Source organism: Mandrillus leucophaeus, unplaced genomic scaffold, assembly GCF_000951045.1.
Source record: "Mandrillus leucophaeus isolate KB7577 unplaced genomic scaffold, Mleu.le_1.0 Scaffold272, whole genome shotgun sequence".
Taxonomy (NCBI): Eukaryota; Metazoa; Chordata; class Mammalia; order Primates; family Cercopithecidae; genus Mandrillus; species Mandrillus leucophaeus.
The window spans coordinates 1,027,139-1,042,778 of NW_012102832.1; the positions used below are offsets into that span (position 1 = coordinate 1,027,139).

Genomic DNA, 15,640 nt, shown 5'->3' on the forward strand with positions numbered 1-15,640 from the left:
GGGGGCCCTGCGAAACCGTCCGTTCCGGCGGGGGATGGCCTCGCTTCCTGGCCTGGCGGGGCGGGGGCTATCAGCCTGCGAGTGTGGCATCTGATGCGGGGGGTTTCGGGTAAGGACCCGGGCTCCGCCGCAAGACCCCCGATTTTGAACGACCTGAGGCCCCCTTGGTGATTGAGTGGTTAAAGGACTCGCAGACCTCCTCCATAGCTTCCCAACCCCCACCTCCAATTAAAAGCCAACTCCCGGTGCTGGGCCGCCCAGCCTGAGCCGGGTGGGGTCGGGTGCTGGAGTAGGGTGGGTGGAGGGTGCTTCGCTGAGATCTCCTGAAATTGTGCTCAGAGCCAGGAGATCGCGTGGAAGAACAAAGAGCTAACTTTTCAAAGCAGGTTTCTCCAATGGAGGGTGGGGTTGGCTGAGTTCTGGGGAAGCCGAGGAAAGGGGGAGGTATGGGCGGCGAGGGGAGGGATGGTGGCCTTGTGGAGATTCACTGCCCCCTGGGGGCCCTGTCTCCCCAATGCTGGACTTGTTCATCTGGTTGCCATTAGACTTTTGGAGGGGGGGTTGGAGAGTAGAACTGGGCGTTTCCCGTACAGTTTGGTGTAGGATCCTGTCCTCTTGTAAGCTCCGTGAGATCCTAAGGTAAAACCTGCCCCTCTGCATCCCCTCTCCTCCCCAGTCTGGAGGGGAGGCCTCTGTGATTTTGTGCCCTTCCTCACCGCGTCTTTCGTCCATCACCCAAAGCTGGCTCCAAGTCCAGGTATTCTGACCTTTCCATCTGAACTGAGAGGGCTGGGGGGACTGGATGGAAGAGGGGTGCAAGGGTGGGAACACTGGATGAAAGAGGCGTACAGAGCCCTGGGGCCAAGTTCATTACTGACCTGGAGCCGGGTTTTGTTCAGGAGAGGATAGTTCATTGGACACCTTGTCTCTCCCCTCCCCCTTAGGGTGTGAGCTTCCTCAGTGACCTTTGGCCTCTGAGTCAGGGTGAGGAGGTGGGGTTGGAGGTTCTGAAACACATTTGAACTTGCTCTTGGGGAGTGTGAGCATATGGGGCCGCTGCTGTGTCACTGTCCCTCCTGGTCCTGGGCTTGATTGGGCAGGAGGAGAGGAGGGGGTATATTGTGGGCACAGGAAAGGTGTTGATCTGCCCGTGACCATGCCAGCCGCTGTTGGGCAGGACTTGAGCTTAGAGCTATCAGATGATGAAGTCTCCCCTTGAGAATGTACCTGTCCTTGCATACTGAGATTTTGCCCTCCCCTCGTGGCAGAGATTTTGGCCTCTACATCTTGAGTTCCCTGTGGTCCCCTTTTCCACAGTCATGAATTGGGAAGAGGCAGAGGGCACTTCACCCATATAAGGAAAAAGCAAAACATGAAGGCAGGATTGCCACCCTAGGAGTTGGGAGACTGGGTCCTTGTTCCAGGTCTGCTCCCACGAGTTTTTTGAATGTCTTTAGGCCTCAGTTTTTACCATCTGTCAGATGGGTATGATGATGTCATTTCCTTGAAGGTGGGGCAGTGCACTAAAGTCCCTGAGTGCTAAAGAGGGTGCTGTATAGACTATGCCCTCCCTACCTCTCTGGGATGCTCTGTTCAGCTCCATACCACTCCCCTTGGAAAGCCCTTCAGTGCCGTGTATCCGAGGGGAGGGGAGCAGGGATGCTGCAGGGTACCCTCCCCAGTTCTCTTACCCTAGCTGGAAGAGGACGTTCAAGTGGGGGTTGCCCAGGGAAGTAGGAGTTGGTGATTCCTTCCTCTTTTTAGAATTCTCCCTATAGAAAGTGGCCCTGGAGAGACCTTGCCCCCTGTACTGAGCAGGAGACCTGAAATATCCATGTATCAGATGTATTCCTCCCCACCTGCTCCAGGCAGTAAGGATAGGCACCAGGAATGGTGAGCCAGTGCCTGGAGGATGCTGGGCTGAGACCAGGGAGGAGGGGGAACCTTCAGTCCCATAGGCAACTTCATTCCCATAGTTGCTAACTAACTTCCCAAGACCTCCCATTTACAGCAAAAGAGTCAAATTAGACTCACCCTTTTCTCTACAATCCCCCATGGCACTCAGCCCCCTACGTGGCCCAAAGCACAGACTGTGTCCTTGGTTTCAGCCTTTTCTCCTCCCTGAGCCTTATCTCCCAAAGGCATAGGTGGGTAAAAACCTTGTCACCTCTGAAGGCCACCCTGCCCCCAAACTGCAGTACCCAGCATGCTTTGCAAGCTGGATAAATATGTATTGCTGATGACAGTGTTTGAGGAAGGAGGTCGAGATTTGCTTCTCCAGAGGACTTCTGGGATTAGAGCTGGGGGAGAAACAGGGTGACCTCATTTGCTCATTCAACAAATATTTATTGAGCACCTACTTTGTGCACCTGCTTTGTATCTAGAGAGCTGTGTTGTCAAGAATCTTGCCATGTCCCTCTTTCCTGGCTTGCTTCCCCAGGTTTCTGAAAACAGGTGGAGGTAGAGGATTGGACTGCTGCCAGGTCCCCTGGAATCCCCCGTTAGGGCAGGCCCTCTGCCTCTGCTTGTCTGAGCGCTCCCTCCCCACTCGAAGGGGGTGAGGTCCTCACAGCTGTGGTACCCCGTTTTGCTAGCTGAAGCTTAGAGTACCCCACCATCATCTTGGGATCATCCCTTCATAATAGCTACTAGTTATCGCAATATGCTGGGCTCAGTCTTCACAGCAGCTTCACAAAGTAGGTGTGTGTGCTCTTGTAAATGATGTACCCCATAAACGGAGGCTCAGGTAGCCCGTGTGGCTCATCTCCCTCTCTTAGAGCTGAAATTCATATCCACAGTTCTTTCTGCTCAGCTCTTCTGCCAGTATAAAGTACTTTTATTTATACATATTTATATTTTATTTCTATCTCATTTGTGCCAAAAGTGAGTCCCATCCCTTCGTGACCCTATCTGGAGGAATGCTCTGGGCCTGGGGTCTTGTATGGGGGAGTGGGGCCACTGGGAATAGTCCTGCCCTCCTCGGAATTTGTGGAGGTGCAGCAGAGATCTGTGCCTTTAAGCCAGCGGGTCAGGTGGCCAACTGAGCTAGGCCGGTGACCCGGCCAGGGTGGGGTTGGCATTGCCTCTGCAGGAGGGAGAAACTGTAACCCTGGGCAACAGGAAGGGAAGAGACCGCCTCATACTCCATCCCTGAGTCATGGCTACCCCAGGTAGCCTGGGTTCAGAGGCCAAGGTGCCAGGCTGCAGGCACAGTGACACGAAGCTTGCCACATCCCCCCCAACCCAGAGCCACGGAGGGACAGGCTGTCCCAAGTGAGGGGTATCCTTGCAGGCTTCTGCCCCTACCAGCCTGTTTACCTTTCTGTAGAGTGGGTTGCAGGTAGGCAAGGGAAGATCAATAGGCAAGGGAAGATCAAGGTGACCCTGCTTTGGAGCCTTCGATCCAGGCTGAGAGGCCTCTAACGGGCAGGGCAGCAGGGGTAGGGTCTGTCTGGTTTCTGTGAACAGGGAAACCATGGACTTTGCAGGGAGCAGGAAGGAGCATGCCTCGAGGTGCACTTTCCTCCTGAGTCCTGAGGCCCAGGAATGCTTCGCTGAAATCATCTTGCCTGGGGTCTTTAAAAGAGGGGGGGCTCTTGCTCTAGGACAGAGCCCATGGGGCAGGGCAGAGGCAGACGGGGTCACTGTGGGATCCTCTGGACATATTTCCCTGACAGTGTCCTTCCCCAGACCCCATTGAGACAAGACAGGGTTTCTTTCATCTTAGGGTCCAGGCTAGGCTCACAGCGGCTGTGGAGGGACTGGCCATTTTCTGCCTCCCCTCCCCACAATTTTCCTACCCCAAAAAGGACACAGTGTAAGGAGCTGGTGGGTTTTCTTGAACCTTGGGGCCTTCCTCCAGAGGGGAGGGGAGTCGCCTGAAGCCGCTGGAGGTGCCAGGCATTAGGGGTGGAGCGGCCTCCTCTCCTGACCCTCCAGCACTCTGGGAGACAGTGGCTGCAGCTCCACTTGACACTTGTGCTTCATAGTAACTGGTTTCCATTTTTCTGCTGGGAGCCCCCTGCAGGGGGACAGGTGACCACCCTCCTCTGCCCCACCCTCGTGTGTCTGGATGAGAGTGTGGGGCCTGTGAGGGAGGTGGGAAGGAACTGATAGAAATAGGCACCATCCCCTTGAAGAGGGGCTCTGCTTCCTCCACGTGGCAGCCTGGAGGGGTCTTTGGAACCCCTGGGTGCGGTGTTGGCCCTGTGCCCCCTGCCTGCTCAGTACACCCCACCCTCCTCCTCCAAGGGGTTTGGCTCTAGGTGGAGGCCTGGTCATCTGGAGTAGGGGTCTCTCTCCCTTTGTCTCCCCAACCTCAATCAGGAGGCAGACTTGGAGGTCCCCCATCCTAGGATAGTGTGTAGCCCTTCGTGTGTGTGTGCGTGTGAGTGTGTGTGTGTGCGTGTGAGTGTGTGTGTGTGAGAGAGAGAGAGAGAGAGAGAAAGTGGGTCATGGTCTGGATTCTGGAGAATGTTTTTGCTGGCAGGCCCCTGTGGGGGTAGCAGGAGGCGGGGGCCCAGGCAGGGGCATGTGCAGCTAAGTAGGTAGAGGCCAGCAGACTGGGTAGTGACAAGGCTGGGGCACCCTGCCAATGCCTCCCAGTCACTGGGGGAGGGAGTGGGGCTGTCACTTCAGGGGCCTGTGGGGGCAGGGACCACCCTGTCTTCGTGTCCCCAGTGGGTTCTGTGTGTTGGGGTTATGCACCAGAAGGAGTCTGTAAGTTGCCACATGGGAGTTTAGGGGACCTGGGTCACTGGGGTAGGCCTAGGTTGGGGAGGGGGCCAAGCTTAGACCCACCACTTCTTTGCTTCCAGACTTCTGGCTGGCCTTCCTCCTCAAGAGTGGTTCTCCTAGCACTCTGTTTAATATTCCACCATTAGATTTTTCCTTTGGGTCTTCTTGATAGGGAACCAGTACCCTATTAGAAGGCGATTTCTCCCTGAAATTACCCTGGGGGTCTCTGGTTGAAGTAGGCCATGGTAGGGGAGGTTGAATCCCAGATTCTCAGCCTTCTTTCTGCTATCCCCTCCTCCCAGTGTCTCAGAAGCACCTCTCCGCAGTTTGGAGACCACATTTTGAAAAGCATCGCCTTGGGGGAATTCCTCGACAAATGGCCAAGAACCAGCTCTGGCTGGGCTCCTTCAAAAGTCCCTGGGGCCTGCCTTCTGGCCTCCTTCTTTCAGAGTGGGGAATGTCTCCCTTGACTGCTGGGAAATGGGGCAGGGACAGGCCAGCCAGGTCACTCAGGTGGCCTGGATTATTCTGGGGTCCTGGCAGTGGACCCCTATTTGATGGTGATCCAGGGCATCATCCTGGGCTTCTGGGGGTGAATTAGATCCTGTTGTCACGGGTTTGCCTAAGCATCAATACTTCTCAGCGGTTCCACAAAGACCCCTCCAGGCTGCCACATGGAGGCTGTTAGATCGTTTCTGTCTCTCTCTCTTTTTTTTCTTTAGGCAGTCTTGCTCTGTCGCCCAGGCTGAGTGCAGTGACACAATCTTGGCTCACTGCAACCTCCACTTCCTGGGTTTAAGTGATTCTTCTGCCTCAGCCTCCCAAGTAGCTGGGATTACAGGCACGCGCTACCATACCTGGCTTATTTATTTATTTATTTTTGAGATTAAGTCTTGCTCTGTACCCCAGGCTGGAGTGCAGTGGCGTGATCTCGGCTCACCGCAACCTCCGCCTCCTGGGTTCAAGCGATTCTCCTGCCTCAGCCTCCCGAGTAGCTGGGATTACAGGCATGCGTCACTGCACCTGGCTAATTTTTTGGTATTTTTTAGTAGATATGGAGTTTCACCATGTTGACCAGGCTGGTCTTGAACTCCCAACCTCAGGTAATCCGCCTGCCTCAGCCTCCCAAAGTGCTGGGATTATAGGCGTGAGCCACCGCTCCTGGCCTAGATCAGTTCTCTTTCTGTCATCACTCTTTTCCCTCCGTCAGCCACCCTGGATGGGCCCTGTGTGCCACATTCTCACACGCATGAATGGATTGGAGCTGTGGTTGGCACAGTGAAGCCCCTCTGCACCCCAACACACACAATCTCCAGTGTGACCCCTGACTCCCTTAGCTGAGGTTCACATCTGCGGTGCCCAGCACCTGACATCTGAGTGCTTAGAGGTGCCAAATGCTGTGCTGAGGGCTTTGAAGGTGATTTCTCCTGAGCTCTGGACAATCCCAGGAGGGCCAGGTGTTACTACATCCATTCTACACACCAGGAAGTGGGCTCCCCTGAGGTGCAGGGCCCCGCCCAAGGCCATACAATTAGTGGGGTAGAGCTTTGATGTCCACTATGGAGGTGTCTACCTTCAAGGCTTTGAAGCAGAGCCCTTCAGTGCCTCAGTGGGGGACCCGCTGCTGGGCGCTCTCCTGCCCTCCCACTGGGGTGGGGGAGGATGAAGGAAGGGTAAAAAGGATGTGGTGTGTTGACAGAGCCTGGGACACCCAGCCCACTCCTCTGGCTGCGCATCCCACAGGAAGTGGGAGGTATTGGAGCTGTAGCACCACCTGGGGCTTATGTGGGTCTAGCGGGTGTGCTGGGCTCTGGTCCAGGAGCTAGGAGCACCTGGGTTCCGGGCCTGGGTGTGTGGGGGCTGGGCCTTCCTCTTCTGAGGCCTCCGTGCGGCCAGAGGAGCTGCTCCTTCATGTTCAGCGGCTGCTCCCTAGCAACCCAGCGCAGCTTTGCATAAGCAATGAGGCCTCTCCAGCTCTGGGCAGGAGGGGTTCCCTGGGGAGGGTGGAGCTGACCTGGGGGCTGCTGCCGCCACTATAAGTGGTCTCTTCCCCCTGTCCTTCATGCCTGCCCTTCTCTTCCTCCTGGGTTCAAATGGCCCGTTGGTGGAGGATGAGGAAGGAGAGAGGAGAGGTGAGTGCCAAAGACTGTGACCTGAGATGCCCCCAGCTCACCTGGGATAATTCCATGTTCTCCCCATAGCCATGGGCCTAGGACAGTCCCAGCAGCTCCAGAGTGCCCCTTCCCAGGGCCTGAGCCCCTTTTTCAGAAGTCCTGGTATCTGATGTATGTCCTCCTTCTGTCTCCATCCCCAGTTCTGGCATAAAGCATGCTTCCATTGCGAGACCTGCAAGATGACACTGAACATGAAGAACTACAAGGGCTACGAGAAGAAGCCCTACTGCAACGCGTGAGTCCTGTTCTGGGCAGGGGACTGGGTGGGTGCTTTGGCTCCCTCCCCTAGTGAGTTCTTCCTTCCCTTCCAATAACCACAAGGTGACAGTGGCGAACACTTCCACCCCCTGCCTGAACATCACATTTCATCCTCACGACAGCTGGATGAAGCAAGCACTTTTTATCCCCATTTAAAGTGCTTTTATCCCCCATTTAAAGTGCATTTAAAGTACAGATGAGGAAACTGGGGCTTAGGGAAGGGAAGAGACTCTCAAGATGGGATGGTTAGGGAGAGACTGGCTCTAGCCCAGCCTCTGGGCAGTAAGGCGAGCACATGTCTTTCCACTGCCTCCTGCTACAAAAGAGGGGGCTTTCCGCGTGGTCTTTCAAGAATGAGTGACCTGTCTGTTGTATTTGGGTTTGGGGGCTTTGTTCTCCTGTTTACCTTCCCTTATTTCTCTCCCCAAAGTCGATGTTTTCCTTCTCTCACCCGGTACTTCCTAGGCTTTGGGGGCTCCTTCCTCCAGTGGTTCTTTCAAGAAAACTCTCTAGAAGCCTCGTGTCCGCCCTTTTGGTGTTCATTTTTTGAGAAGGGGCAGGGGGTGTATAAAGGGTGTTGCCTGGGCCAGATAGATCTCTTCCCTGCCTGGTGAGGGAGGCTGTGGAGACTGTATTTTTTTGAGTATAGTCATCTTGGACTGTGTTCCTTCTGCACTGGGATCTGTAGCAGCCGACAGTAGGGAGGGAGTATAGAGGTGGGGTCCCCCATCCCAGAGCCTGGAGGAACACCTCCCCTCCTCTCCCATCCCGTCCCATGCAGTCCCAGAAAGTACAGCAACTTTCCATCTTCAAGTTGACCTTGTGAGTAGTAAGTACAAACTCAGTATTGGGGCCTCACAGCTGCCGCCACCTGCGAGGTGGAGGTTTTGGAAGGTCAAGTCACTTATAAGTAATGATAATTTCTTTTTCTTTTAACTTGCCTTTTTTTTTTTTTTTTTTTTTTTTAATTCTTAGTCAGTAGGCTCTTTGCAGCTGAAGTTCACCTGCATTTGGGACTTGTCTAAAAAGGGGGCTTAAACCTCCAGCCTTACCCCTAACCTTACCCTAAACCTTCCCTGCTCCCTGACCCCCTCCCGTTCCCTGGCGAAGACCACTCTTTCATCTTTCTAGGCGCTTGCTCATTCAGCAGACATTTATTGCCTGCCTGCTGCTATAATGCATACTAACCTCTGCCAGGTGCTGGGAAAACAGATTCCTGATAAAAATCTCAAGCCCAAGAAGCAACATGAAGTCGTCCCTTCTGGAAGAAGGAGGGCACTGGGTGGGTTATCTGGGTAGAGGAAGGGTTGCAGTTCTGTCCTGGCCCCTCCTTCAGCTGCCCCTTCTCTTATATTAATTTCTACTGTTCCTCTTCCCCCTACCAACCCCTCCCACCCCCACAAGGGAAATGGGACATTCTTCAAATTCTTAAGGGCTCACACAAGCCCTGGTTCTCTGCCACTTCCTCCCTCCTTTGGGGAGTGGGGTGGGGTTCAGAGAAGCCAGGGCAGTTAACCCCTCGGTTGCTGGACCACCTCAGCCTTGATTCTGAGCCTCCGCCCCAGCACACTGAGCCTTGGAGCCCAGTGACTCCAGCAGCCTAGCATTCAGTGAGCATTGGGAGCTGGAGAAAAATCAGAGGCTTGTCCTTGTTTTCTTTGCATTTTTATCGGCCTCATCCAAAGTTCCAGCTTATTGTTTTTACTGTCTTCTTGGGAAGCTGCCGCAAGGTGGGGTGGAGGGCTCCTGCCGGGGCTGGGGGAGCCTGGAGAGGCAGAAGATGAAGGCTTCTTCTCTGGATGCTGCTTTCAACTTGCAGAGGCAGAGGTTCCCCTGTCTCCCTCCTGGTCTCCAGCCAAAAGAAGCAGGTTGGCCCCTCCATGTTTCCTCCAGCTTTTATAACCCTAGCCTCTGCCGTGCCTGGTTGACCTTTGGCCCAGTTGGGATGTTTCCTGGGAAGGAGACTAGTGAGAGAGACCTGGGGGATTTGCGACCCAGCTGTGTTTCACTTTAGTTGTGGTAGCACCTCGCCCAAGGCAGGCATTCTCCCTCCCCTGCGTCCGCTGGGCCAAGATGTTACCCATGGGGATTCTGGGATGAACCAGGTGTGGGGCCCGCTTGCAAGGAGTGCTCTCTGGACCTGTCTGAGCCTTGGTTTCCCTATGGTTAAAAATTCCTGCCCAGGAGGCCCGGCACAGTGGCTCAGACCTGTAATCCCAGCACTTTGGGAGGCTGAGGCGAGTGGATTGCTTAAGGTCAGGAGTTCTACTAGACCAGCCTGGCCAACGTGGTGAAACTCCATCTCCACTACAAATACAAACATTAGCCAGATGTGGTTGGCACCTATAATTCCAGCTACTCAGGAGGCTGAGGCAGGAGAATTGCTTGAACCTGGGAGGCCAGGACTGCAGTGAGCTGAGATTGCCTCTGCACTCCAGCCTGGGCGACAGAGCGAGACTCCATCTCAAAACAAACAAACAAACAAAAAAGACACACACACAAAAATTCCTGTCCAGGGATGTTGGACCCTAGACCAAAGAGAATTTATTGGGTACTTTGCTATGTGCCAGGCTCTAGGCCGAGTGTTTGCTGTCATTCCCTCCTGCTTGCTTACTTTTTTTGTTTGTACTTACTTTTTTTGTCACCTAGGCTGGAGTGCAGTGGAGTGATCATGGCTCACTGCAGCCTCGACCTCCTGGGTTTAAGTAATCCTCCTGCTTCAGCCTCTCTAGTAGCTGGTACCACAGGCGTGCGGCTTCATGCTAATTTTTAAGTTTTTTGTAGAGAGGAGGTCTTGTCATGTTGCCCAGACTGGTCTCAAACTCTTTGCCTCAGGTCATCCACCCGCCTCAGCCCCGCCTCCTCCCGTTTTCTTCCTGCCTCTGGTCTTATCCCTGAGTGACATTCAGGTTCCTGAATCCTGGGTTTACCAGGGTACAGTTTTCTCCCATTTCTGTTCTGGTCTTGCTTTGTGGACCACAGGCCTGGCTTCCTTCTCTGAAGCATCACGTGCTCCATGCTGGGCCAAACCCAGTGCAGGACCCAAAGGGGCACGTGGTTTCTTCTGGCACTTTGCCAGGGAGTTGGGCCCACCCAGCGAGTATGTGAGTTTGGTGTACAGGGAGGCCTCTATGTTCTGCCTATCTCTGGCTAGTCTCTGAGCCCTGAGGGGAGCTAGGATCTTGCAGGGGGCTGGTCAAGAGAGAAGAAAGCTATCTTTCCTTGTGGTTTCTCAAGATTCAGATTTAAGTTCTAGAAAGTGACTGTAGAGTAGGCAGTGAAAAGGCCTCTTCTGTTTCTGTCCTTGCATCAGACTTGTTTGGGGGAGAGGCCGGGGAAAAAACACAGGCCAGAGCTCACAGCCAGCCCGCCTGGTGTGGCGGACCCCCACGTGCATGCAGTTACACACATGCCTGGTGTGTAGGCAGACACCCACACCGGTGCTGGGGCCGGGGAGGAGGACTTGGGAGCTGGGCTGAATGGGCTGTGTTTTGTGTTTCCACATTCAGGGCTGCAGCCATGCAGCCAATGCTGTGGCAAGGTTGAGGGTGCACTCCCGGCTTTTGCACAATAGCCAGTGGTGGAGGAAGAACCGCTAATCGAATTATTTTTGTTTCTTTTTTTTGAGACAGAGTCTCTGTCGCCCAAGCTGGAGTGCAGTGGCACGTTCTCAGCTCACTCACTGCAACCTCTGCCTCCCTGGTTCAAGCAATTCTCCTGCCTCAGCCTCCCGAGTAGCTGGGATTACAGGCGCCCTCCACCATGCCTGGCTAATTTTTGTATTTTCAGTAGAGACGGGGTTTCTCCATGTTGGTGAGACTGGTCCGGAACTCTTGACCTCAGGTGATCCACCTGCCTCAGCCTCCCAAAGTGCTGGGATTATAGGCGTGAGCCACTGCCCGGCCCGAATTCTTCCTTGAAGCTTCTGGGTGGGTGGGGTGAGAGAGATATTTATGCCCTCCGTTACTTGTTTTGTAAACTGGATTTTCCAAAAGTGGGGCAGATCAGTCCACACGCCCTGGCTTAGCATCAACTTGCATCATTGTCTCCCTGCAGATAGTCTAGAGGACTGGAGAAAGTCCCTGCAGATAGTCTAGAGGACTGGAGAAAGTCCCTGCAGATAGTCTAGATGACTGCCTGTTCCCTTCTCTTTGGGGCCCTACTGACAGGAGGCGGGGTTGCCAGCCAGGGGAACCAGCTTGTGAGGTGTCAAGTGGGAGGTGGGCATGGGCTGAGCAAGGAAAAGTGGGGGACTTGGTTGCGCCTTTCCCCTCTTCTCTGACTGCACATATTTGGGGTCCATTCTCCAGTTTCCTTGAGCTGTGGAGTGAGGACCGGGGAGGGTGAAGAGGTCCCTGATTCTGGGGAGCCAGGGACTATGTTTCTGCCCCTTCCCCTAGGCATCAGATGGGAGTAGGGTGTGGTCTGTGCCAGACAAGGCTGGGTGCTTATGTGTCTCTGGATTCTAGCAAACTGTCTTTAATCCCAGCTGCTTTTTTTTTTTGAGACAGAGTCTTTCTCAGTCGCCCAGGCTGGAGTACAGTGGCGTGATCTCGGCTCACTGCAAGCTCTGCCTCCCGGGTTCACGCCATTCTCCTGCCTCAGCCTCCCAAGTAGCTGGGACTATAGGCGCCCACCACCACGCCTGGCTAATTTTTTGCATTTTTAGTAGAGACGGGGTTTCACCGTGTTAGCTAGGATGGTCTCGATCTCCTGACCTCGTGATCCACCCGCCTCGGCCTCCCGAAGTACTGGGATTATAGGAGTGAGCCACCGCGCCTGGCCCCAGCTGCTTTTAAAAGGTGGGCAGGGTTGGGCGCAGTGGTTTATGCCTCCCAGCACTTTGGGAGACTGAGGAGGGTGGATCGCTTGAGGCCAGGAGTTCAAGACCAGCCTCATCTCTACAAAAAATAAAATAAATTCGCCAAGTGTGGTGTGGCACATGTCTGTGGTCCCAGCTACTTGGGAGGCTGAGGCAGGAGGATTGCTTGAGTCTGGGAGGTTGAGGCTGCAAATAGCCCTGATTGCCCCACTGCACTCCAACCTGGGCAACAGAGGGACACTCTGTCTCTAAAAAATGTAAAAATGAAAATAAAAATAAAAGTGGGTGGGGCAGGAGTAGGCAAACCCTGTACTGGGGCCTAGGGCTTTCCCTCCTCCCCAAAATTCTCTGCCTCTGACTGGAAAAATTGGGACTAGGGATGACAGTGTGGGGGAGGGCAAGTACAAATGGCCAGCCCAAGTGGCCAAATATGGCCCCCAGGTAGCCCTCCCACCTCGCTTACCCCCAAATCCCTGTCTTCCAGGCCTCCTGGAGCCTCAGGGATCACTTTGCTTCCTAACACCCACGTTTTACAGATGAGGAAACAGGCCTGCGTTTCCATGCCTTACTCAACTTGGCAGAATTGTTTCTCTTTCTCTATTACCCACAGGGGCAGGCTTTTTCTTTTTCTTTTCATTTTGTGTGCAATCTGACGGCAGTCTGACAGCTGGTAAGTTCTTCCTCAAGTCTAGCCTTGATGGTTTTGACTGCTCTTTTTTTCCCTCTGGTTGAACAATGCCTCCTTGTTGCTTCCTATCCCACCACTTCAGCCCCTTAGGCCTGAGGGGACGGATGGGTGAGAAACTGGGTTAGCAGGGAGCCCTCCCTTCCCGCCTGTGGGCAGCCTTCCCAGCAGGGGCTTTTGGAATCAGCAGCTCTTTCTAGAGGCAGGATGTGGGGGCTGTTTTTTTTTTTTCCTTTTGGTAAAACCAAAAGCTCCTTGTTGCTTTTGTTGATGTATTTTTGTTCCTCCTTGAACACAAAGCTGTGGTTTTTGAAGGGGTCCAAGCCTGGAAGGGGCAAGGCTCTGTGTAGAAAGGTCGCTGGGCTTTCGGGTTTGCTATCCTGTTCTTCTTCTGACCCTGGAGTATGGCTGATGGTAGGACTGGGGAATGAGGCTGGTGGCCGACAAGCTGTCCCTGTCACCTGTGAGCCCAGAAACCTTGCCTCTGTAGTCCCACCGAGCAGGAAGGCCACCCAGAGGTCCTCACGGATAACCCCTCTCCTGGGAAACAGGGCCTCTTCTGTATCATATCCTTTTTTTTTTTTTTTAAACTTTTATTTTTTGAGACAGAGTTTCGCTCTTGTTGCCCAGACTGGAGTGCAATGGTGCAGTCTCGGCTCACTGCAACCTCCGCCTCCTGGGTTCAAGCGATTCTCCTGCCTCAGCTTCCCGAATGGCTGGGATTACAGGAGGCCACTACCATGCCTAGCTAATTTTTTTGTATTTTTAGTAGAGACGGTGTTTCACCATGTTGTCCAGGCTGGTCTTGAACTCCTGACTTCAAATGATCCGACCGCCTTAGCCTCCCAAAGTGTTGGGATTACAGGCGTGAGCCACCACGTCCAGCTTTTTTTTTTTTTTTTTTTTTTGAGGTGGGGTCTCTCTCTGTCTCCCAGGCTGAAGTGCAGACGTGTGATCTTGGCTCACTACAACCTCCACTTCCCAGGTTCAAGGGATTCTCCTGCCTCAGCCTCCTGAGTAGCTGGGATTACAGGTGTGTGCCACCATGCCCGGCTAATTTTTGTATTTTTAGTAGAGAGAGAGTTTTGCCATGTTGGCCAGAATGGTCTTGAACTCCTGACCTCAGGTGATTCGCCCGCCTCAGCCTCCCAAAATTCTGGGATTACATGCCCGACCTGTATCATATACTTTTGAGAAATTCGGAGGGATAGGCAGCTCCTAAGTAGGTGTGGCTGAGAGGCTCCAGAGTATCTCTCATAATGGCCGAGCTTGGAAACGAGTTGGGTTTGAAGGATGAAGTGCTTTGTTTGGCACCCAACCTGCCAAGCACATCTTTCCCCAGAACTGAGTGCTGGAGGTGGCTGGGGTCCATCTGGCCTCCCCTTCGCTGTCTGGGCAGCTGTGGTGTAGAGGAGAGTGCCTTGGACAAGGTCTCTGCCCTTGACACTGGACCTCAGTTTCTTCGTCTGTAAAATGGCACGATGAGAATGCCAGCCCAAAGCTGTGTGGCGTGTGCACAGGACGCAGTGTACCAAGATGTTACTTTGTGTCTTTGTAAATTGTCTTGAAGCCCGAGGCTGCTGTCAATAGCTGCCTGTTTGCCCTGCCCCATCCTGTCCAGTCCCTGTTCCTGCCCCTCTTCTTCCTGTCCTACGGGGCTGTCTCCACGCCTCTCCCCACAAACTCCCCAGAGCAGCTGACAGCAGGGAGGAAGGACAGGTGGGGCACCTGCAGAGAGCCCACCATCTACTTGGAATGATTAACAAGGGGCCGATACAGACTGGCCTATGGGACAAAGGACAGCTGTGCTCTGGACTCTGCCCTGCACCCAGCTGATCACCCTGTTCGTCATTCCTCGCCGTGGCCCAGTCTGTCATGGGGTTGGGTTCCAGCGGGGTCACCAGCTGGGACAGGTGGCCCCTTGTCTGTCTTAGCACCCATGTTGGCATGCACACATTTCCAACCATCCCTGCTGGGATCTGGGGGTAATGGATGGGGTGGGGAGGAAGGGAAAAGGTAGAATTCCCAAAAATTGTTTCTGGAGGGAGGTCAAATCATTTGGAGCTTTCTTTGAAGCCCAGCATGCTGGTGGGGGGAGGGGTGCAGCACTGATGTTCTCATGCCTTTGCTTCTACAAACAAACCCGTGACACCTGTCCTCCTCATCTAAATTATCCATAAAGATCCTATAGACACAGTCTCCTGACTTTACCCTCATGGGCTTCTCCTTAGTTGAGGACCCCCTTGCCGTCTGTGTCTCTTCCCCCACCCCTATAGACCTCTCCTCTCTCGCTCTAGCTCTTGCTGCTCTCCTGCCTGGAGCTGAAGATGAGGTTGCCATGGAAACCTGAAGCGTAGTGAGCAGGGAGAGGGAAAGGCAGAGTCCTCTCGCCAGGGCTGGGGGCTGGGGACTATGAGCTGTGGGGAGGGGACAGGGTTGACCTGGCAGGAGGAATATAGCCCGAGCTGTCTGCCTGCTTTCCTCTGCCTCGGTTTGGGCTTAGGGGGCAGGGGAAGGAGCTTGGAGGCTCTGGAGTGCCTCTTTAATCTAATTAATCTGATGCAGGATTAAAATCCTCCCTCACCCCTGCCAAATTAAGCTGAGCTCACATCTGGGCTGGCTCATCCCCACTTCCCTTCTGATGGGATTCGAGCTCCAGCTGTCGGGGGCTGAGACTAGGGGGAAGGGTGCTTCTGAAGAGAGGATGAAGTACCTGGCAACCCCACCCAGGGTGCCTGCTGCATGTTGGAGGGGCTCTGGAGACCTTCCGGTGGGTGTAGGGTGAGCAGAGGGACACAGTGTGGGGGGCAGGGGGTATGCGGACATGGCCTCAATGCAGCTGCTGCGTGCGGACCCGCTGGCCTCCGTGTCTTGGAGGCGCCCATCGGTGCAGAGGGCATATCTATGTATTCATCGTGTGTGAGGCACAGTGCAGTGTGTGTAGGAACTTCAGACTGTGGAGTG

General features: G+C 54.2%; 1 protein-coding gene across 5 annotated transcripts in view; it reads left to right on the forward strand.

Annotated features, from left to right (window-relative positions):
- Positions 1–55: 55 nt before the first annotated feature.
- LASP1 (LIM and SH3 protein 1) overlaps positions 56–15,640 on the forward strand; it is a 63,672-nt gene continuing 48,087 nt past the window's right edge. For 2 of the 5 annotated variants that reach the window (XR_001006561.1, XM_011984714.1), the window contains exon 1: positions 6,309–7,146. Coding sequence is in view for 4 of the 5 variants with exons in the window: in XM_011984714.1 (XP_011840104.1) it covers positions 7,025–7,146 (122 nt within the window). In the remaining variant the exon portion in view is untranslated. Of the gene's footprint in view, positions 110–3,190; positions 3,441–6,308; positions 7,147–15,640 lie in introns of those variants that run through there. The other 3 variants (XM_011984715.1, XM_011984716.1, XM_011984717.1) reach the window with 3 other exon arrangements.